This window comes from Talpa occidentalis, unplaced genomic scaffold (assembly GCF_014898055.3).
Source record: "Talpa occidentalis isolate TD23 unplaced genomic scaffold, MPIMG_talOcc4v2.1 talOcc4.7, whole genome shotgun sequence".
Classification (NCBI taxonomy): domain Eukaryota; kingdom Metazoa; phylum Chordata; class Mammalia; order Eulipotyphla; family Talpidae; genus Talpa; species Talpa occidentalis.
Genome location: NW_023605083.1, coordinates 38,948,643 through 38,972,458, shown reverse-complemented (window position 1 = coordinate 38,972,458; position 23,816 = coordinate 38,948,643). Strand labels below are relative to the sequence as shown.

Genomic DNA, 23,816 nt, shown 5'->3' with positions numbered 1-23,816 from the left:
TTGGTCTTCTAAAAATATGTCCAGTGGCTGTGATTTATTAAACTTCCTAATTCCACATAATGAAATGGATGAATGAACTCTATTCCCTTTTCTTATTCTTTATTAAATTTATATCCCCCTTTTTTCCTCCACAAGTATAAATATGAATTCCTTAGGATGAGCAAAGAAGAGTGGACATGCTCCTTCAATTATTTCTCAGCCATCTGTGGGACGAGGTAGTGGAAGCCATTGGGAGATGGAGGCTAGAACCAAAAAATTCTTCAAAAAAAAAAAAAAATGGTGTCCTGGACAATAATGTTACAATGATATTCCTGGCAGCATAGGCGAGTGTCTTAAGGATGAACTTGCCCACCTGTCGGTCTCACACCATGGTTCAGTTTTGGATAAAGTAGGGCAAAGTCCAATTCCAAGATCCAGGTTAGAGTCATATTAAAGCATCTCTACCTGAAGTCAGGCCAATCAAACCCTCTTTCAACCCCCAGAATTCCCATGTCCAGGAGGGAAATTTGTTCCCCTGCTCTAAGACAGCAACCTTGCAGAGAAAATGGGAGTAAACAATGGTCTGAAAAAAAGAACAATATCCAAAGGTTATTGAGTCATAAATTGAATCTAAGGGATTCAGCCCTATTCAAGATGCAAAGTGGTGATGAGCTACCATGACCTATCCCAGCTCATTTGGATATCCCAGCCCATCTGACCCAAATCAGAAGCCCTCATTTTATTTCTGATATCCCACTGGAAAGCCTCCAGGCAAAAGGACAATGCATGTCCTCACCACAGTTGGGTCTCGAACTAAAGGGCTTGTGGTGAGATTTTCGCTATGATTCCTCCCAATTACCTGGTATTTTCAAGTTGATTGTTGAGACTTCATCCCATAGCAGCAACGCAGGTCATGTTCTGAGTACGCACATATACATACACACACACACACACACACACACAAAATCCCTAGAGCTCCTAACCAGTCCTTTGGACACATTTTGGGCCAAAAGTCATGGCAGCATTCTTAAGTTGTACCATACAGTGCTCTTTTTTAAGGAGAATATTAGCACCCTTTGCAGATGGACTCTGAACATTGTTTTCAACTGAAGAATTACACCCAACAATAGCACTAAACTCCTGCAAGACTTAAAGCACATATCAGATACCAATCTCAAGGGTAGTAAAAGAGAAAAACTGATATCTAAGAAGCTATACAAATCCATGTAAAATAGGCTATAGAATATAGATTATAGCCAACAATCCTCTATACTTTGTACTATACTTAATACCCTCATTGCCACTGGAGAAAGCACGTTAGAAGACTTGAAAAAGCAAAGCAAAGCAAAGTAGGTCTCTCCCCATTGAGATAGACATAAGTGCCTAACGAATCATCCTAGCCTATCATGTGGCTGTAATTAATATATGCCACTACATTCTGCCTCTTCCTGCTCTCAATTCTCCATTATACAAGACAGAGAGCAAACCAGAGTGAGTAAATCTTAGCACCTCCTGCCTTTGCTTTACACAGGAAGCTCCTTAAATGAATTGCATTTGACTCTATAGAGAAGAGAGGGAACAATAAAACCCACACATTATTTCTTAATTAACTCTTATATAGCATGAGGCTCAGGTGCTAGAACAGCACAGGAAGGATAAAAAGCTGGTTAAGATTGATCTACCACTAAGTCATCTGCATCATAAATGGCCAATTCCTTAAAATCATTTATGATGCTTTAGTTGAGAACAGGCCTTTTGATGGTCTCTGGTTCCTTGATGTCATGCAGATTAACTGGCTGGTGTACGTTTGAAATACAGTCTGTGCTAGCAGGTACCACCGCCTCTTCTTGTTCTGGCTGCTTAAGTAACTTGAAGGCAGTGCAAGGTTCTTCCTCATGACTCCCAGAAGGACGAGTGCAGTCAGAAAGATTGCTTTTGGTACCCCAGTGTTCCTCAGATGCTGGGGTTTCTGGCTGGTTTTCGACTTCTCCTGGCCCTGAGAACCCACGAAGACATACACTTGGCCTGGCCTCTAGGTGCTCAGAGGCTCCAGAAAGCTGAGTACAAACCTCAGCTGGCTGCACACTGGCTCCAGACATATGAGAAGACTCCAAAGCTTTGTCAGTCTTACTAAAGTCAAGGTCCTGATCACTGATGATAACCAAAACTGGAGAGGAGGATTCAGCATGTATTTGTTCAGGGTGCCCTTGGTTCTCTTTTAGCCTTAGGAATGAAAGACCCAGTTTCTTTTCATACCTCAGTTTTGGATCACTTGTCATTATACTCCCTCTCCCCTCTCTAACTCCCTCAAACAGAGTTGACTTCTTAAAGCTGGACATTAAACCAGCTTCTGCTGCTCTGTTGCCAGAGGAAGAAGATGGGGGGAAGAAAGAATTAAGTGGTTTCCCACTTTCAGTAGCAGAAGGTGGAAAATGGAGCTTTGGCCAATTGTACATGTTTGGGATGTCATATTAAGGTCTTGACTGCTCTCTTTCCTGAGAGATTATAGGTGGATCTTTCTGTGAATCAAGTATGTCATGGGCTTCTAGTGTGGTGCTCTGGCTGACACTTGCCTCAGTGAACAGCGTAGTATTGGTTTCTTGTGAACTGGTTACCTGTAGCTCCAAAATGCCTTGGTTTGTGAAGGCCGACTGCATAGCTGAGATTGGCTCAAGAAGTGGCTGAACTGGAGGAGGAAGCTCTTTGGCAATCCAAGTAGGATCTGCAAGCAACTGTGCTGGCAATGAGGTATGCTCTGCTTCCACTGATGCCTCCATGTCTGTGGCCTGCAATGTCCCCATGTCTCCTTCCTCACTCAGAGATAATACTCCTTGCCCAATATCATTACCTGAGACAGAACCTTGGGGTTCTGAAATACTGTCAGGAATGTTACTGTTTTCTCTTTTGATTGTTAGTTTAGGATCATCTGTCAAGGTCTTCAAGTCTAACTCTGAACTAACCACAGTCATTCTACAGTCACTGAGTGTAGATTCTGAAGTGAGTGCTGCAGAGGCAGCTACTACGCACAAACTTTCTGGAGGTGCTGATCCTATAGAATCTCTGGAACTACCATTTTAAGGCCATGCAGTAGCAGGGATAGATGATTCTTGCTTGTCTGTCTCTAGTTTGGGACTTTTGAAAACTCAAAAAAACCTCATTATTAAGGGGCTGAGATGGTGCACCAGAAGAAAGAGAGAAAAACAAGTTTTTCTTTGGAGATTTAAGAGAGGAGAAAAGTCCAGAGAAAGTTTTTGGAGATTCAATTAAGCACCCAGAGAAAGACTTCACTTTGGTGACAAACCCCGAAAGCATTTCTGCTGAAGAGCTCATAACTGATTTGTCTTCCTCTTTATCTGCATCTCGGTTCTGGTGGTGCTCTGCACACCCTGGCTCTGCAGAGGAGGTGTTTCTCACTAGGATCTGTGCTAAGACCTCATCAGGGGCCTTTTCAAATGGCAAGTTCAGAGGTTTACTAGCAACTCTTCCATTTTGGTGGCTGTTAGGACAAGTTTCTAAGTTGTTGAGCTTTTCAATCAAATGGCTATTATGTGGAAAAGATTTGGCTTCCTGGCTGAAAGTCTCTTCTCCACAGCTAGCTACCCCAAGGGTTTCTAGGCCAATGAGGAGTGTTTCAGCCTGTGCCTGAAATCCTGGTGAATGAAGAACAAAGTCTTTTTGTAACTGATTCATCTGGAATTCTGCTAAAGATGTCCCTACCCCATTATTTATGGAGCTCAGTTTTCCCTGATAGTCCTTCTCTACTGTGAGCTCATCTGCAAAGGAGGCAGTAACCTCAATGGTGTTGCTGATGGAAACAAAAGGAGCCATTTGCTGTTCATGAGCTATCTCCTTAACAATGCACCCTCCAGTGTCATTGTAAACCTCTCCAGTCATTGTGTCATCAAGAGCATTTGATTTCTTACAAAGTTGGGAAGTTACTGGAACAGTTGATAGACTATGTTTTTCCCCAGAAGTCTCCCGCTTTTCATCCAAAAAGGACAAGCTGAAGAAACTAGAAGGAGAGATACTATGAGAGGCATCCTTCTTGCTGTTTGAGCTAGTAGAGGGGAAAAGGGAAGGAAATCTGAACAGCCCTTCTGCTTCAGATTTGATTCTTGGTAGAGTAACAGAGGCTCTGTTCTCAGATTTTTCAGATCCAGTCAGGAAAGAAAATATACTCTTTTTGACTGGTAACTCTTTTTGGGAAGGAGATGTTGTGGCAGTTGAAAAAACCCAGTCTCTGTCAGAAAAGTGATTTTGTTCATTTGAATTTCTTCTGCTCAGGTTATCAAAAGGTATTTTATTACTTCTTGATACTTCTATCACTGTGGACACAACACTAGCTTCCTTTGAGGAATCTTTGGAAGACACTTTGAGACAACTTGTAGATGGATTTGATGACTGCTGGATTAGATGGTATCTGGAGGGTACCTCTTTTTCAGTAAAATTATTTCCCAGGAGCTTCCTAGTCAATGGTTCTTTGACCCCATTTTTATCAATAGTAGTCTGCTTGTTCAGACTTCTAAATCTAACCTTCCCTTTATAGGAAACTGGTGCAGCAGGAGAGTTCCCAACATCCTGGCTAGTTAACTGTACTAGATTAGGATTTGATTTGACTTCATCCTCTTAGTCACTGAAAAAATAGATGTATTTTCAGCTGTCTGTATATTGGGGGTTTTAAAGAAATCCCCCAAGGTACCAAAGAAGTTTGAAACAGGAGATTCCTTCTTTTCCTGAGAAGCCTTTCTATTTCTGTCACCATCCTTTTCTAAGTTCGGTGATTCTTTTTGATTGACCTGGGTTTTAAAGAGGCTCAAAAATCCAGATGCTTGCTTATCATTTGCTATCTTACCCAGTGAAGTCTTCTCCCAGACCAATGAGTTTCAATGCACTTTTAAATAATGTCCTCTCAGACTCTTTGCAAGATTGGTCCTGGGAAAGCTCACAATTCTTGTGTTCATCCCTACTAAATTGTGGTGAAAGAAGAACTGAAACAGAATCAGCTACAATAATTTCATCATCTTCTATACCTGATTTAGTCTGAGGAGTTGTTTTGCTTACCTGGAAGACAGATTTTAACAAACTTTGTTTTTTCACATGAATGCTTTTATCTAAAGGGAATTCTTGTTTCAAAGTTTTAGTAAATTCAGCTTGCTGAACATTGGATAACATCAGTCTCTCTGAATCCTTCTGGAAAAAACTTTCTTTCTCATTTTGGGATGAGAATTGCTTACGCAAGCTTAATGACTGAAGACTATCATTTGTGAGCTCTACTAATTTGGACTGTTGATCTATTTTCTGCATGGCCAAAGATTCTAAGGATTCATTCTTATCAAAATTTAAAGTACTTCCAATCAAGGCACCCAAAGCAGAAGTTACTTTGTTCAATGATGATATTTCATCTACTTGCTGTGACCTATTAGTCATATTTTCAAGATGTACCAAAGAGGCAGCTTCTTCAGATGAAGCCTGAAGCCACTGGAAACTGGAAAGGTGAACTGATAAATCCTTAGCTAGAGGTTGGTTCTATCATTTTCTCTCTATTTAAGACATGATTACCAATAGTTTCAGGCAGATTCCTGAGATCCAATATACATTCAAAGTCTTCAGGACCACACAGGTTTTCTTTGAAAGAGCCAAAATCTCCTTTAAATTTTTGAGGATTATAGCTTGAAAAATCTAACAGTTGATCCCTTTGGCCATAACTTGACTCTCCAAGAACTTGTGAACAAGTTTCCAAATCTAGATACATTGGTCCTTCACTTCTTGGCCAAACTCCAGATAAATCAAGAGGACCATCAATTGATTCCTCTTCAAAGTACCACAATAACTCATCTTCCTTGTTAAGTACTTTAAAACTATAGGCAGGAATAATGCTGTTATCCAAGATAATTCTTGAAAGATCATTTGCCTGTAAATCACAATTCAAATACTCTTGATAAGAATAATCAGGTATAAATATATATGCATACTGCCCAGTAGAATCAGTGAAGAAAAAATAGATATAGTGACCATCATGGAACATATAATATCCATATTCTCCATCCTCTGATGGCCACCACACTCCATCTCCAAGACATGCCAACCATTCCTGGTATTCATAACAAACACTTGAAAAGACAAGGTTTTCCTCCATTGTTGATGCCTGATCAACTATGGGGCATGTAGTTTCATAATTTGAAGAACTTAAGTCAATAGGCAATTCTTCTAGTACATTTTTAGTCTCATTAATTAGAAGATGAGAATTTCCATATAATGAGTTAGTTGCCCACGTATCACCTTTTAATAAGTAATCTTCATTAAATGCTAACTGGTCGAATGATTCATATGGCAAGTCACACCAAATGACACTGCTTGAATTTGTTCTCCACTCCAAGATATTTGCATTTTGATCTTTTTGGCAAAAATTATTGCTGGGTTTTCTGAGTCAGGCCACAAGAAAACATGAGCTGATGGATATATATTGTGATTCAACATATAATCAACTGGTCGAAGCTTTCTGGAATTTTTAGAGCAATCTTTCATATCAGAGTCCCATTCATAACAGAACAGATTGTTTATCTCTTCAAATACCTGATGGTGGCTTGATTTATTAAGAATGTTAGTATTTAATACAGGTGGATTTAACTTGTTCGAATTTTCATTAAGTGTTGCTTCAAGAACATGGTGTGGTATTGACCTCATAGTCAAAAGTTTCTCTGAGAGGTCCTGGTGAGCTCTTGGAGCACAATGAAGTATGCTGTTCTCAGAAGAGAAGCAAAGCTTTTCATTTTGCTTATTTTTCCATGTAGAAGGGTAGTGATTATTATCAACCCAAGCATCTGATACTTGTATATTTTCTCTAGGTAAAGATAAAGGGCTATTTATGAAGGCAGAACTTTCCTGTTTTTCAACATGGTTTCTCTGGTTCTCAGAAGTCACACAGGAAGTATCAGGGATCTCATCCAAGGATAAATGCTTATTTTCATTTAAACTCTTTATGTCACTTAAAGACAAGGATGCTGCTTTATCCAGTTTACAATCAGTCATCCTGCTATTTGATATCAAATTAAATATTCCAGAGAGTAAACCTGGGGTAATACTCTTGTGATGGAAGTCATCATTTTTCAAGTTTAATTCTTGTTGACTTAACATGTTTTCAGAAGAAAATCCATTAAACAGGCCAGAAAGGAAGCCTCCTTGGGTTCTTTTCTGAGAAGCTTTATCTACAACTTGGTCTTCACTAATTTCATTAACAAAGGCAGATTCTGAAATGGTAGAAACATATGCTAATGAAGAGTCCAACACTATTAAAGATGTCACTTGTGTAAAAGTCTTATCTTCTCCTGAAGAATCTGAAGGTACATGTTCTCTGTGCAAAACTCCAGCGATGTCTAAGGTATCTCTGTCACAATTTTCTAATGTTGTATGGTCACCTGGATTTAATCTCTCTACACTTACAAATTTCTCAAGATGATTATTAATATTTGGAACTGAATCAGACATTATTATATTAAGTTGGGCATCTTCAGGACAATTTTTTTGATCATTCTTACGCAATTTCTCTGAATTGCCAAATTTCCCTAAATTGTTGTCATTGTTTGGAACTGAACTAGAATTTATTGAACTAAGTTTGGCATTTTCATTGCAGTTTCTTTGGAGCTCTTCATCAGTGGTTACTGCTGTGTCATGAAAATTCTGCTCATTGACAGTGCTGTGACTGTCAGTGAAAGGAAATTTAAACAAAGGAAAAATGCTTCTACTCGTTCTTAAATCCTGCTGCTTTTCAGAATGAGTAGGCACTCTTAAAAATGGAATATGCAGTTTTCTACTAAAGGAAAAGGAATGTCCACCTTTCTTAGGGCACCTTCCCCATCTACCTTCCTACAACTGATGAGTTTTCAGAGATTCTGATAAACTTTCCTTTGAACAGGCCTCAGGGGAAGTGATCAGAAACTAGTTAAAGGATTCTCTGAGTAGTTCAAGGAAATCACCACCAGCAACAACTCTGCCCCCATCTAGTAGCTTTGAAGAAGTCTCTTTATTTACACTTCCACTGCCAGTTACACAGGATGTCCTGAAGTACCTTTGGCACATATTTTTGGTTGATCTAGTAACAGAGACAGATTTGCACAGTATTTTCCTTCCAACAGACTCTCAATATCATCTCTCTTATTACTTGTAGACCTAGCTAGGCTTGAGAGTTCATTGGTCATTTGGGAAGATACCATATTCTCACTCATAGGTATTTAGGGCCAGCCTGTAGTTTCTCTATCACTAGTATCTAAAATGACAATGCTAATGCTCTCATTGCCAGGGATATTTTTCTTTTTATTTGACTCTGAACCACATTCAGTGAAGTTTTCCTTGTTTGTTTGCTTGCTCTGGTCGTTATCTTTTTTGGTTTCCTCCTTTTCTGAAAAGATCTTTGATGGATTTAGCAAACTGAAAACAGACTTTACCACCGAACTCTGACTCTGTGGAGCTGAGTCCTCTCCAATGATTTCTGATGCATTCTGAAAGCATAAATTTCTGGCTTTATTACCTATGTGCTCACTTTCAGAGGTTTTGCCATGTCTGCTAATATCCTTATTAGCAACTATAGAAGAGGATAGTGGAGACTGCATGGAAGAATCCTTCTCCAGTACTGACTTGGCTCTGGGTTCAGATACTGAATTAATTGTCTCTATTGGATTAAGAGTTTGTTTTCTCTGGAACCGAATAAGCCAGCTTCTGCACAGAGGCTGTTAGATGCCTTGTGCCTGAACCCACCTTTTCTGTGAGTGAAATGAACAGAGAACCAACAGCATATTTCAGCTCAGGGAAAGAGATGGCCTTGTCTTTATCATTCTTGACAACAGTTAAAGGTAGAATTTGACCCCCAGACATTTTCTGTTCTGCATTATCAATAGTACTACTATGTTTAAGTATTTTTCAGTTTTTGAAAGGGAACCAAATCTATTAATTGCCTCTTCCTTCTCAGCTAAATATTCTGACACTGCTTCTACCAAACACTGAAGATCATCCATTGTGTCAATATAGTCCTTCTTGGGTTCTTCCATAGAGAAAGAAGTCATCTCTTTCACAGTACACCCAGAGAAATCTCTAAGTGTGTCTGTATCACAATTTATCTTTTGTAATGGAACTGCTGGGTTTGCTACATAATAGTGTTCAGGAATACCTCCAGTATGATAGACATTGGATGGCTGCCAAGTTGGTGAAAGTAAACATTTTTGCTTATCAGAAATGGGAGAGCCTAGAAGTTCATCAGAAGTACTGCTTATAGAATCTTCAAGAATATCCAGTGGAGTAAAATTAATGATATGCTGGTTTAAGCCATTTGATTTTTCATAGTACTCAAAATAACCAGGGAGATTACAATCTTGACTTTCTAACTTAGTGGTCAACATGCCACTCTTAACCACAAATTCATTTTTGTAAGGGGACAAAACTGGGTAATTATGTTTCTTCTTTTCAATATGGCAAAGGTTACAAATCTCAGTGTCAGAATATCTACTCTGAAGTCAGCCTCACTTGCTGATCTATCATCACATTGTCTTCTTTCACTGTCCTCAAAATGAGTGTATAAGGATTTCTTTTTTTTCTTATCTACTGCATTATATTTCTCAGGATAGCTGGAAAAAACAGGTGTTTTAAATGTAAGATCGAAATTAAAGGCAGATAATTCTGTTTTCTGGATCTGAAATGGTATATTTTTCCAGTTCTTATACTTTCATTGTTCTTGTTGGCTATAGTGTTTATCAGTTTTTGAAAGATTTTGAATTCCTTTTAGCTCTGCTTCTCTTAAGTTTATGTTCCTGTTTTCCAGAAACTCTTGTGATATTTTTTCCTCTATCTCCTCATAAACACCATCTTGCTCTTCAAAATTAACATCAGAGAAAGCAGAAATAATCCTAATTTTGTTATTTTTAGCCTGTTGGTTTTGCCTGATATAAAAGGATAAAATTGGAGAAATAGTAAGGCAAAAAAAAAAAGGAGAAACAGGGAAAAGGAAGAAACAAGTTATAAGATTTAGTGCATGTTCAATGAGAATCAGACTAGAATAGTAAAATTGTCAACGTGATTTAAAAAAACACACAGACTGAAAAAATATAAAGAAATTCACATGTTCTTAAATTAATAAAGTTAAGTCATTTTTTCCCAGCTCAGCAAAAGAACAGCTATAACAATAACTTCAAATCACTTCACTTGCTAGCATTTCTCATTGGTGAACTTTTATTTTCTAAGGATAAAAATAAGAATTTTCTATTTTCTGAGGGTCAAACAATTAAATGAACATGTTTCATCAATAATTATAATTTATTTACAAAGATAAAGTTTAAAATTATGAAGTACATAATATAAACACTATCAAGGGATTTCAAGTATCCTAAATTTGTTGAATTTGGTCTAAAAAGAAGCCTACCTATTAACTTACTGAAAGTCAGAGTTGAAGCTGTATTGCCAAGAATATGGTCAAACATATTTCTTTAAAAAAGAAAAAATACATATATAAAATAGTAATCTTTGACAATCAGCAAAAGTCAAACCTTGTTGCACTACCAAAATCAGCAAATTGTTAAAAGCATAATAACCCATCGTTTGTGAAATCTAGAGGCTATATAAATTGAGGTTTACAGTAAAATGAAAATCTTTCCCTATACTGATTAGAACAGCAGAAGCTACCTGTTCAACTAAGTCAAAGAATACAGAAGACAGCTGAAGATAGATTAGAGACTGCCTGCTTCCTGTGCACTAAGGTGGGGGCATAGGGAGAGCCTGCAGAATAGAAATTTGTCAGTTCAATGTATTCTTTTATAGGTCTAAAATACAATAGCATTTATTTAGGAAACAGAAACAAAATCAAAAGGTTTGTTTAGTCACTTAAAATCTCCAAGAATGAGACTAATATCCTTTTGACTGTTCTCTATGCTACAGATACTTAGCTAAATAATATCTAACAAAGTCCAAGTCTATTGTCAAACTGCAAATTATGTTTCACACAAATTTCCTATTATTCTGGACTCAGGCAAATCAGCTTTTGTTTTATTTGGTTAAGTAAGGAAATCCAATTTAACACATGTTTCTTAGTTGCAGTTTTTTTACTCTCTTGTATCATCAAAAACTCAAAATAAACTAACTGGAGGGATAGAAGTTTTTATAGTTCCACTTAAATCAAAAGGTTGGCATAAGTATAATGAATGTAGCTATTTTATACTTCTAATTTACTATAAGGTACTGAAAACACATTCCAAAAATTCTTCTTGAAAAGAAAAAAAAAAAAAAACTGTATTAACTTAAAGACTATTCCCAAGAACTGAGTATTGACAGTAGTAGAAACATTTAAAAATCAGTGCCAGTGATATAATTTTCCCATGACTTTTTCAAGAAGTCATTTCAAAAACTGGTAAAAAAACATATATAATGAAAATTCACCTAAAAATCATGTTAACATTTCCTCTTGAGATACTTTCTCACCTTATTTCATATACTAATACAGCAAGTCAAATTTATATAGGATCAATTCAAGAAAAATTGTATGGAAATAATTTGCAATTTCAAGTATACCACTAATGTTCCTTCAGTGTCATTACAGCACTAGTCCAGGAAATAAAATGATAATAGGTAGTTACTAGATAAACTTCAGTTGTTGAAGAAAAGAGTATACAGCTATGTATGTTGATGTGCCATTTTTACTGTTGGCCTGCACATCTAGTTCTTGTAAAAATGGAAGGGAAAGATGAAAAGGCTTTGATTTTGCTGTTATAATTTTTCTTAAAGTAGGGCTATATAAACAACTAAAATGAAATGAAGAAATTATGTAAGCATTCAATTAAAGACCAACAAGGAGTAGGGACAAACTTCAGTGGAGTTTCTGGCATGTTTATTTTTGGAAGCAGATAATGAAGTGTGAGAAAAGTACAATACACCTAGGTCCTTCATTGGATCCTGGATCAAAAATGAAAAAAAATGATATATGGGACATTGTTAGGAAAAGTGGAAAAATTTAAATACCATCTACATATTAAATAATATCATCACATCATTAAACTTCTTGAGTATGACCATGGTATTGAGGTTATGTAAGAGAAAGTCCTTTTTTCTTAGGAATTATTTGTTGAAGTACTTCTTGGTGAGATAACAAGTTATCTGTACTTTCAAGTGATTCAGAAACAAAAGATGTGTATATGAATATATGGTAGAGAGAAGAGAAGAAGTAAGTATGGCAAAAACCACAACCGGTGATCTAGGCATGGATATAGATGCTCATTGTATTATTTCTCTAAATTTTAGGTTTGAATTTTTAATTAAGAAAGGGGAAGAGAAGGGAGCATATTTGTAAGTACTTGCTGCTGTACTCATAAATATGACAAGTCCACTGGAGGGAAACTTAATCAACAAACAGCAGTGGAAAGGAAACCGGAAGTGGGTGGGATAGAGGAGGATATGGGTGTGCGTCAGAGATTTTGGCTGTGTGTTGTACTGTACCTTAACTCTTTTTAGCCATGTAAATATTTCACGTATTTAAGAAATAAAAATTTTTTAAAGGAAAAATGTTTATGGAAGCTATGTCAAAATAAAAATATTGTTAAAGGTCCAAGAAAAGTACGGAATCTGATATAGTGAGATCATATTGGTTTTCTTCTAAGTTTCCAGAGAAATATTTAGGTAGGAAAGATTATCCAACATTTAAATCTGTGATTTTCTTTTTTAAATCTTGGTGAAAGGTATATAAAATATCACTGGACTAGGCAAAGGAACAAGCAGATTTTTTTCATCCATCCACTACAAGTGGACATGGATCACCACTTAAGAACAGCATACGAAAACTATTACTGATAGAAAGGTCTAAAGGTAAACATGTGGAAGAGAAAAAAAGACTGAGAATCTACATAGCATGGCTACGGTTTGGTTCATCATACTGCTATACTTGCACCATTACTTAAAGTGCCCCAAAACTTGTCAATTGCACCCTGGTACTGCTTACTATGAAGAAAAAAATGCTTTGTTCCCAATACCTACCTGAGTGCCCTCCGCTCTGGAAAATCAAGGTCATAACTTTGCATAGAGTCATTGCAAGAGTCCCTGGAACTGCCCTGGAGTAGCAGCTGCTGTGGCAATCGCACAGGCACAGGGAACTGGTGCACAGAAGCATTAGGTTGAGAAGTGGTATGGTAAGGAGGTGGAATGCTATTGCTGGTCTCACTGCGATAGTCACTATCTCTGTCATCCACGGCACTATCAGCATCTTCAAAAGCTGTGGAATAAGCACAGTCAAAACACTCCAGTTTTATTTAGTTCTTCAATTTTTTTTCTGCTTCTGATTAGGTAAGTCACTAGCCTGGATCTTGAGAACAAAAGCAAACCCAATTGCACTTGAGCCCAGTGACCTCAAAGCCATGTGCAAAACTGCCTCAATTAACACATACAAGTCTCTTTCTTTTCAAAAGTGATAAGGCATTTGAATTAATTTTAGTGTTAATTCTTAAATGAGTTCCAAGATGCCTTTTCCCAATTTATAATTCTTTGGAATTCTGATTCCCTAGCTACTATAAACTTAATGAAAACATGGGTTTAGATTTCATAAACAGATCCTGGTCTTCTATTATCAAAAATAGGTGGAAGGGAAAAAGTTTTTCTATATTTTAGAAAAAAGAAATTTTTGCTTCAAGTTAGCTTGGTGTGTTCAGACTTTAAAATGCACAGTTGAACCTAAAAAGCAGGGCCAATATGGGAAGTTGATCCAGGAAATCTGGATGGTCAAAGCCAAGGCTTAAGAAGTCAAGTCAAAAGCTCTTGATGCAGCTGAGAACAGCAGCAGGCCTACTGCCTTGCTACAGCATTGATTTTTATTTTTGTTTTTTAACGATTCCTGTCAATGACCTAACCCTGGACTCAGGACTCCCATTCAAAGTATGGGCTAAAGGAGAACAGGAAAACACATCACTGCCAATGGAATCTTGCTGACAATGCAGTCAAGTTTAGCTAATAGCAAGTACTACCATTTCATAGCATTATTTTTGCTCTTCAGGCCAGCACCTTACTGACTACACTTTTGTCCTTAATTTTAGCTAAAATGACCACAGTTACAAATCCCACTCCAAGCAAAACTAAAAATGTGCAACACTGTGCTTGAGAAGGGTATTCAACCTAATAGTGTTTTGTAGATTATCTTATAGAGAAGAGATTTCTGACACCATCCCCATATGTGTATTAGTAACAAGGTCCCATATCTCCTCACTTGCCAAGTTCCTATGGGCTCACAACAAGGAAAAAGAACATTCACCATGCTTTAAAAAAAAAAAAAAAAGGGTACTTTATCAGTTAATGGAATCCTTATATTAGGAGCAGTTTTAAAAGATAACCTTGGTAATAATGTGGGCAGCAGAAGCCTCCTGAAGACCATATAATTACTCATGTAAAGCATAAGCATAAGCTTTACATGTAGTAGAAATAAGAAAAAGTTAATGAACTAGAAAATAAAATCTAGACAGACTGTCCCTCTTGGGGACAAGTAGAAGGTAAAATTGGGAAATGACCCACTGGAATCTATGTTAGACAACCTGATAAATAATAATTCTACTAAAAGAGAGAGAGGGCACAAAACGTGGATTTTACAAGCAAGGAAGAAAATATAAATATGGATTCCAGACAAGAATTGTGGGTACAGGTGGGATTAGGAATAAAAGATTTTATGAGACTTACCCATTTGAATTTACAACAGTGTCTAGGGTAGGAGTAAGGGTAAGAAGATCCAATGATTTTTTTCCCATTTGAGTTTATAGTAAAATGTGAAAAAGGGAGTGATCAGAACTCCGGGGGCAGGGGGTTGGAGGGTAGAAATCAATATAAGAAAGAGGGTAACCTTCAAATGGTTAAGGACAGTATCAGTAACACTTGCCAATAAAGCAAGGGCACACACAGTCAAGATGGAAAATAAAAGCAAACAATAGGATATGCACAGCATTCTGCTTACAAAGTCTTTTGAACACAATTAAGAAAAAGAGACTTTGGATGCACTGGTTTTATATCATTATGCATTTGTTGTTCTAAAGACCTAAAAGAAAGGATCAGGGTAGAAAACCCAGTATTCTTTCTCATTCCACAAAAGGATTGTGAAGATATCAGAGCTGGATTATTCCTGCATATGGTTGAGGAAGCAGAGGCAACAAGAGACAAAACCAAAAGTCAACTCCAGCAGGTGGGTTTTACTACATAACCCAAAGAACAAAGAGGAGTCTCCAAAGAGGGAGCAAACAATTCTGTTGATTATGAGGGTCAGAAGAGGGTAATTAATCAGAGTCAGGAGACCATGATACACAGAGAGAAACTACATGGATGGATCCTTAGTTTCTCTGCATATGACCTACTACTCCTACATAATGCTCTACTTTTTTACTTTGCTAGGCTAATGGGAGGAATATTCTAAAATTCCCCTACAGGGAAATTTGTATACTAAAGAAGCAAAGGACAAATATTAGGAAACACAGTGTCCATAGAGAGAGGAGGTTGAGAATAGAACATGAAAGGTAGGAAGGGACAGGAAAGACAAGGAAGTGGGAAGAGACAAAGGAAAGAAACAGGGAAAAAAGGTAGGGAGAAGATGAAGGCCAGATTTTCTTTTCTTTTCCTACCCTACCCCCAATTTCCTTAGAAAGTAAGCTTCCTGGCACCACCAAAGATGATTTAGCACCTGAAAAGGTAAATTAAGCAAAAAACAAAATAAACCTGAAGGAGAATAACACTTGCTATTAGTGTGGCAGTGACAATCTTTCTTACCAGCTCTATTCTCTGCCCTACAGGCTCTACTAGCTCAGTGAAACAGAACTGGTTGGAATAAAAATTCCTGCTTCAAAAGAGAAGTGAGTGCAGATTTGGCTACTCAGACCAAGGAGGGACTTATGAGCTAGTCTGAGGGCAAAAGTTGAGAGCCTCTGGTAGTCTATTTGAATGATAGAACATTAAATGGCTGAGAAAATTTACTCATTTACATATTTGAGTGCCTACAAGGAGTCTAGGAAAGAGAAGATATGAACAGAAGTAAAAATGAAGTAACTATCATGAGAACTGTACAAACTAAATACTAGATGAATTGAAAAAAAGATCACTTTCTGGTAGGATAAACAAGGAGTTTTAGGAACAAGATGGTTTTGAAAAACTGGTGGGTTTTCAATAGATGAAGACAGCAGAGGGAGGAGAAATACCTTCTAGAATCTGGATAAAAATAATGGCGTGATTAAAGATTCAATACTGGGAAAGACTCTTTTCTTTCCATAATGAGAAACATGTTGCTCATTTGGCAGATACATGGAAGAGAAGATTAACTTGGAAAAGCACGGTGGGGAAAGTAATCTGGGTCAAAAATCTAATCTGTGGCCCAGACACAGAAGAAGGGCTCAAAGTTGAGTGAAATACTCAACAATGAGACTGACAAGTGTGTTCCTAGATTGAGTCCCTGTTGAGTCCCTGTCTTTAAACCCAGAGTACAGTTAAAACTTTAGCAGCGAAAAGGGAAGAGAATTCAATCCTCCAACCCCCCATCTCCAGGGCTCACTTTTTTCTACTTAAAAAGTAAGTTATCTAAGCTCTCTTAGGCTGCCTTTGGGTAGTTCCCTAGAGGAAATACTCAGGATTCAAATCACAGAAAGCACATGCTCATGAGAAATTCAAGTGACTGGATAAAATTTGGCCTTTCTTAGCACAATTTGGTTACCGAATCACAGAGTCTTAATCAGACTCCCAGTCACATGGGTAACACAGCCAGTAGTTTCCCCTCGGGCTATGTTTCTCCCTGGCAAGGATTGGCTGCCTTCTCTCTCAATTCTAGAACCAAGTTAGTCTCCAGCCTAACTGGGCTACTTTAAGGAAAGCCAAATGACGTTTTCAGCCTCTTGTTCACGTCAGAAAACCAATGGTCTTTTCCAAACCAAATCTTCTGGTCATTGCATTTCTTAGCCAAGTGACCAAAGGAGATTTCCTACACTGGGAAGTTGATGGTACTGCTTGTCTCAGGGGACTAATAATCAGGAGATCCTGTCAGGGTTAAAACTGAGATTTTGGCTTAAAATTTATCATATACACACATATAGGAATTGTTCAAGAAACCAGTATGAAAAGATACAACATTCTATTAGAGGTAATTGTCTCCTGAGAGAACTAGGGGAAGAGAGTGGAATGAAATTATATAAGCTTGTATGCATGAATATCCAGCTTCACAGTTCAGAGGGACTATGTTAAAGGGTACGATGAAGAATATTATAACGTATTTAAATTCTTACGTACTCTGTTGCTCTCCCCAGCCCAAATAGGTCCAGGGACCTAAGAAAACCGCCAAGTGGTAGCAAAGAAGAAGAACAAGAGACAATTTTAGGAAGACTTCAAATATCATTTCCCCACCTGACCAGTTATTATATACCTTACCTTACTTGAGTCTACCCTATTGTATTTCACTAATTTTACATAAGATGCCTTCTATCAAGCATAAGACAAAACTACAAAAAAAAAAAAACAACTCCACAAAAACACAATAAAGAACTGTATCCATATTCTTTTAAACCTCTTCTGACCTAAGTCTCTCTCAGAACATCATCATTTCGGAGCTGATGTACCTTCTCTGTTGGGTCTTCAAAAACAGTCACATATTTTGGAACTGCCTATAAAACTATAATAGTAGTATTATAATATCATATAAAATCACATAAAATAAAATCAATAAAATACAGAATCTTTGAATGAAAGGAAAAAAACTAAAAGCATTTTCTACTCATTTTTCAAAATTAAGAATTTACTATTAAATTTAAACCCTCTCCCTTACCCTAAATGAATTTGAGGCAACTAATGTGAGAAAGACAATCACTAAAAATAGGCTTTTATACTGAGAAACAGGGGGTAATTTAGCTTCATAGTTAAGAATATGGGTATTGAGACATCACCCTTGGTGATGTCTTTGTGGTTGCTACTCAAATGGCAAGGGAAACAAAAGCAAAAACAAACCAAAAAAAGATGAGATTGCATTAAACTAAAAAACTCCTGCACATGAAAGAAATTATCATCAAAATGAAAAGGCATTTTCATGGCACCTCCCATGCCTGAATTGGAGAAGATATTTGTAAACCATACATCAGACAAAGAGTCAATATCCAAAAAATAAAGAACTTATAACAGCCTGATTAAAAAATGGGCAGAGGATCTAATCAGACACTTCTCCCAAGAAGACAGATAGGTGACCAATAGGCACATAAAAAGATGCTCATTGTCTCTTATTATTTGGAAAATATTAAACAAAAACAATGAGTTATCATCTCACACCTATGAGAATGGCTATTACCCAAAAAACAAGAAACAAGTGTTGCAGAGGATGTGGAGAGAAGTGAATCCTTGTGCACTTTTTGGTGGGGATATAAACTGATTCAGTCATTATAGAAAACAGTATGGAGATTGCTCAAAATATTAAAAATAGAAATTTCATATGATCCAGTTATTTACCAGCCTTCAATGTTCATCTCACCCTTCATGTTTATCTCAACAATATTTACAATAGTCAAAGGTTGGAAACACCTGAAGTGTCCATCAGCAGATGACTAGGTAAAAAAAAAATGCAGTATATATACACAGTGAATACTATTTAGTTTTATACACACACACACATATAAAAGATATAATCCTGCCATTTCCAACACCATGGGTGTATATAGAGGGTATTATGTTTAGTGAATCAGTGCTTGGCTAATAAATCAGAGGCAGAAAGATCAGCACACTCTAAGGTCTTAATGTCTGTCAGCTAAGGGAGGTCAATGTCTGGGTTTAGAAAGCCCTAGAGTTCTACAGATGTGACTGCCTTGAAAGTCTGTCATAAGACTCAAATTTCTAGAAGCATCATGTGCGATCAATGCAGACTGGTTTCATTACTGAGTTAACCCCCAATCCTGGGACCGTGGACTGCTACTATTCAGTCATAGGCTGCTTAACTTAAGTATACAATGAGAATTAGTTTTCTTTTTATGTACTTACCTTCCTACCCTCTACATCTCTTCTTCTCACCCCTCCAAAAGGATACATTGGTTTAGTGTGAAATTTTAAAGTTTTAATAATTTATTTAACTTACGATTCATGGGGGAGAGAAGATTTAAAAGAAAATTCTCCCAGGCTATATATCACAGTTGCCATAGCAACTGCTACAGGGTAATTATCTTGTTTCTTTTCAAAGGAAAACTGAAAAATAATCACGTAGAACTTCAGAATATGTCTATCAACCTAGACTGCTCCAGGCAAATGAGAATGTTGTTTCCCAGTGAAACCATGAGCCTACAGAAGCCTCTCCTTGCAGAGTACTGCCTCATCCTTGAATGACCCACAGCACTGAACAGCAGATTCTTATGCATAAGTAAGTGCTCCATAAATATCTATTATGTGAATAAATCAGATGAATGATCTGATGCTATTTACTGGATCCATTACTAATCCATGAGAATAACAAGTTATGTTCTCCCCTATTTTCACCACTTCAGCTTAGTAGTGAAGGGAACAGGTTTAACTAAGCAAGTTTCCTTCACCACTCCAAAAATGCACTAAAACATCTCATTAGCAGTGGAACAATTACTGAGGATAGTTTTGCTTGGCCTAAGTACCAAGAGAAGAAGGGGAAGGGAATGTTCCTGGAAAAGGAAATTACAGATCCAAAGGAATGTTTCATGAATTGAAATAGCTGTAGCATATCTGAATGAGGAGGTTATAGGGTTATATAAGAACTTGATCATAGGAGGTGTTAAGTAATGTTTACAAATTTCACAATGTCAGGAATTTGGAATTATCTGGAGGATAATACAGAGCTATCAAAGCTTTTGGGTAAGGAAGAGACAGGACAGGTTTGCCATTTTAGAAAGAGGACAGTGATGCAGTGTAGTCAATGTCTGATAAGTGAGGCGGACTAAAGACTGGTGTCGAAGAGGCTGGTAAGGGGCTGCTACAGTGACCTGATGATGAATTGAACTAGGGAAATGGCAGGCGAGATGTGTACATTTATGAGCTATTTTGGAGGTAAAATCAATAGGGTTTAATAAATAATTGAATGTAAGAAATAAGGACTAAATAATATTCCCTAGGTTTTTAGTTTAAGCTACTGGGTGGTTATGACAGTATTCATCAAGAAGAGAAATAGAGGGCCTCCCCAGTGGCGCAGCGGTTGAGCGCTGGGTTGCAAAGCTGCCCGCAGCCTCTGCAGCACCGGTTCGATCCCCGGCTGCTCCCTCCAGAGGAGGGTCCCATATGGTGTGCAGACCTCTCCTGCCGCCTGCTGCTCCCCTCAACAGTGTACTTAGGTACTTCTGCCTGCTCTGCTCCCCACTCTGGCTCTGGTGAATTCTCTCACCCTCCCGCGCTTCTGACTGTACCCAGTGCTTGTATAAATAAATAAATCTTTGAAAAAAAAAAGATTTATTAAAAATAAAAAAAGAGAAATAGAAAATAAGGGCAGGTTAAAGGAAATGAAGAATTCAGGATTAGTGATATTGATTTTGAGGTATCTAGAAGACATCTCAAATGACCACATCTGGTAGCTAGATAGCTGGATAGATGGTTGTGTGGTTCAGGAAAGGATATGAAGCTGAAGACTTGGAAAAATACTTGGAAGTTTTCAGCTTCCATGAGAGCAGGGACTTTTCTGCTCTGTTTCTTGATGTACCCTCAATATCTAAATAGTGCCTGGCACAAAGTAGAAGTTCAGCAAATATTTATAAATGAATGGTTACAGATTAAAATGTAAGAAAAAAAAAGAACAATGAAGCAAGCAGGGTAAGAAGAAAAAAGAAGACTATATAAGGGGCGGGGGGAGGGTAACAGAGGAACAGCCTCATTTAAAAAGCAGAAAAAAGTTTTAGGAGGAACTGAAAATACAACGAGTCAGTAAGGCTATACAGCACCTGGAACTCTCTCATACATGGCTGACAAGAATGAAAATTTACACATATCATACAACCTAGCAATCCCCCTAATACATATTTACCCAAGAGAAAGAAAAACATTCACACAAAATCCTGTTCATGAATGTGTACAAGTGCTAAATTCATAATCACTAAAAACTGAAAATATAACTGTCCTTCAACTGATGGATAAACTATAGATAGCATATCTCTACTGTAGAATACTATTTAGGAATAAAAAGAAAAGAACTACTGATACACAGAGATGAATCCCAGATGTACTATAAGTGAAACAAGAGAGATTCAAGACACTATATACTTTATGGTTCCATTTATATGACTTTCTGGAAAAGGCAATATCATAAGAATAGAAAATAGATTAGTGGTTGTGAGACAGTAGTGGTTGAGAATTGGGAAACTTTTAGTTGATGGAACTGCCCTTTATCTTGATTATAGCTGTGGTTCATGACTGTATATGTTTGTCAAAACTTACAGGACCAGGGCCTCCCCGGTGGCGCAGCTGTTGAGCGCTGGATTGCGGAGCTGCCCCCGGCCTCTGCGGCACCGGTTCGATCCCCGGCAGCTCCCCGGCCACCGGAGGAGGGTCCCGCATGGCGCGCAGACCTCTCCTGCCACCTGCTGCTCCCCTCAGCAGTGTACTTTGGTCCTTCTGCCTGCTCTGCTCCCCGCTCTGGCTTTGGTGAATTCTCTCACCCTCCCACGCTTCTGACTGTACCCAGTGCATGTATAAACAAAACAAACAAACAAATAAATAAATAAAACATGTCTCTATTTAAAAAAAAAAAAAAATTACCGCATGTAAATTATACCTTAATAAATCTCATTTTGGTGGGGGGAAAAGGAAGCTTCCATGATGGAGCCTAAGAAGCCAGAGACACAGTTTAGAATAAAACCATGGCTGTCTGCAGCAGCAGTTCGACCCCCAGCCAGCCAGAGAGCTACCCACATGGCGCAGCAGACCTCTCCTGTCTCTCCTGCTGCTCCCCTCAGCAGTGTATATCAGTCAATCTGCCTGTTCTGTTCCCCACTCTGTCTCTCGTGAATACTCTCACACCCCCACACCCCCACCTCTGGCCTACACCCCAGCTCCTATATGCATAAATAAATAAACCTTAAAAAAAAAAAAAGGAAAAGCCATGTTTCTTCATTTAAAAAAAAAGAAAGAAAAGAAAACCATGGCTGTATAATATCTCTGAAGTCAAGGAAACCAACATTTCAAGACCAGGGTGGTCAACAAGTGTTAGGTGCTACAGAGTAGACAAATAAGATAAAACTGAAAAAGGCCCACTAGATTTAGAAACAAAGAGGTTACTAATAACTTTAATACATTTCAATGAGTGTAAGCTAGAATACAGACTGAATCAGAAACAAATGGAAGTACAATGCAATGGGACATACAGGTATCAAGAGATTCCACAATTCGTACATTAAATGGTTGAATGTGAGAAGGTAGCGGGAACCGCTTATCACAGGATGACAAAGATGAAGCAAACAAGGAAAAGATAATGGACAAACATGTTACAGAAAACCATACTAAGAGCTTGTAAGAAAACTAGCAACATTCTCAAGTTGGGTATTCACACCTATCAAATGAGCGTCAAACTTGCATTTTTAATGAGCAAGCTAATGTTTCCCACCTACCTAGAGCCTCAAACCTCTTCATCTCACATATTTAACAAATGAATAATCAATTTACCCTCTACCTCAGTGGCAGCAGATACTAAGAGTCAGGTTGTCCAGAAAACTAGGGTCTCTACCAGCAATTATATTGTTTTCATAATGTTATGAACTCTTTTCAGATATAATAGCATACCAAGTGTGCTCAAATTCCACAACCACTGAACATTTCAAAACCAGAAACCACAAGATTATGTCTAAAAATCCTCTCTATTTTATCTTTTATGTTCAATCTGTCAACAAGCTTAGAGTTAACTCCAATGAAGACTCTCTCCAATTATTCCCTCCTCATAAGTAAGTCTCACTACCTTTATCAAGGAACTTATTACCTCATGTCTGAATTATTACCATAGATTATGGCTGGACTTAGCTTCTTTCTAATCTCTGTCCCATCGAATCTACTAAGTAGATGGCAACGAAATTAATTTTCTTAAATCCAATTTCTAATCATATCATTACCCTTTCAATCATTTACAATAACTCACTCTTACAAAACAGTCTATTTATCTTCCTGGTTTTCAAAATCTTTCATAGCCTTGACACCAAATAAATATCAAAACTCACTGTTCACCTGTCCCACTGTTCAAAGCCTTTGCTACTGGCAAACACATACTTTCCCAATCTCCATGTCTGCCATACTTAAGAGGTAGAAAGGGGAATGAGCCTGATTTTCCCTGAAGTTAAATGTCCTTCAGGTCCACTCCTTGTTGGTGTAATGGAAATGTCCTGAGTCTTGGAATCAGATAAACCGATGTTTAAAGTCATCACTTACTAGTTGTACGACCTTAGGCTAGTTAACTTTTCTATGCTTCTCTTTCCTCATCTGTAAAGATAGCCTGTTGAAAATCATGTACATAGAACTACAGTAATTTTGGACAAATGGTAATTACTCATAAATGCTCCTTCCCTCCCCTTATACAGTTGGTGCCCATTCTTCAGTTCCACTTAAACAACTCTCTTGAAACAATGCTCAGTGACTAGAACAGTGTCACTGTGAATAATCAAAATAAAAATCATCTGCCTATTTCTGAAAAAGTTAAACATACATCTATCCATATAACCCAGTAATTATACTCCTAGTGATTTAACCAAGTGAAATGAAGATTTTTAATCTAATCCCAGAGATTCTAATTCAAAAGGTCCAGAGTAGCTTAGAAATCTGCATTTGTTTTGTTATTGGAATCTGTCTTTTCTTTTTTAATCTTTTTTTTTTTAAGATTTATTTATTTTATACAAACAGAA

The 23,816-nt window shown here is 37.5% G+C and overlaps 3 protein-coding genes across 10 annotated transcripts in view; all 3 read right to left on the bottom strand.

The window, feature by feature from the left end:
• Positions 1–23,816, bottom strand: part of UNC13B (unc-13 homolog B) — a 208,664-nt gene that overhangs the window by 81,372 nt on the left and 103,476 nt on the right. For all 8 annotated transcript variants that reach the window (XM_054689551.1, XM_054689553.1, XM_037494598.2 and 5 more), the window contains one exon: positions 12,982–13,216. In XM_054689551.1, coding sequence (XP_054545526.1) covers positions 12,982–13,216 — 235 coding nt within the window. The remainder of the gene's footprint in view (positions 1–12,981; positions 13,217–23,816) is intronic.
• On the bottom strand, positions 1,468–2,435 carry LOC119232557 (uncharacterized). The gene has a single exon (XM_037494611.2). The coding sequence runs from the start codon at positions 2,433–2,435 to the stop codon at positions 1,716–1,718; it is 720 nt and encodes a 239-aa protein (XP_037350508.1). The 3' UTR covers positions 1,468–1,715.
• On the bottom strand, positions 3,046–5,090 carry LOC119232556 (uncharacterized). Its single transcript, XM_037494610.1, has one exon. The coding sequence runs from the start codon at positions 3,871–3,873 to the stop codon at positions 3,046–3,048; it is 828 nt and encodes a 275-aa protein (XP_037350507.1). The 5' UTR covers positions 3,874–5,090.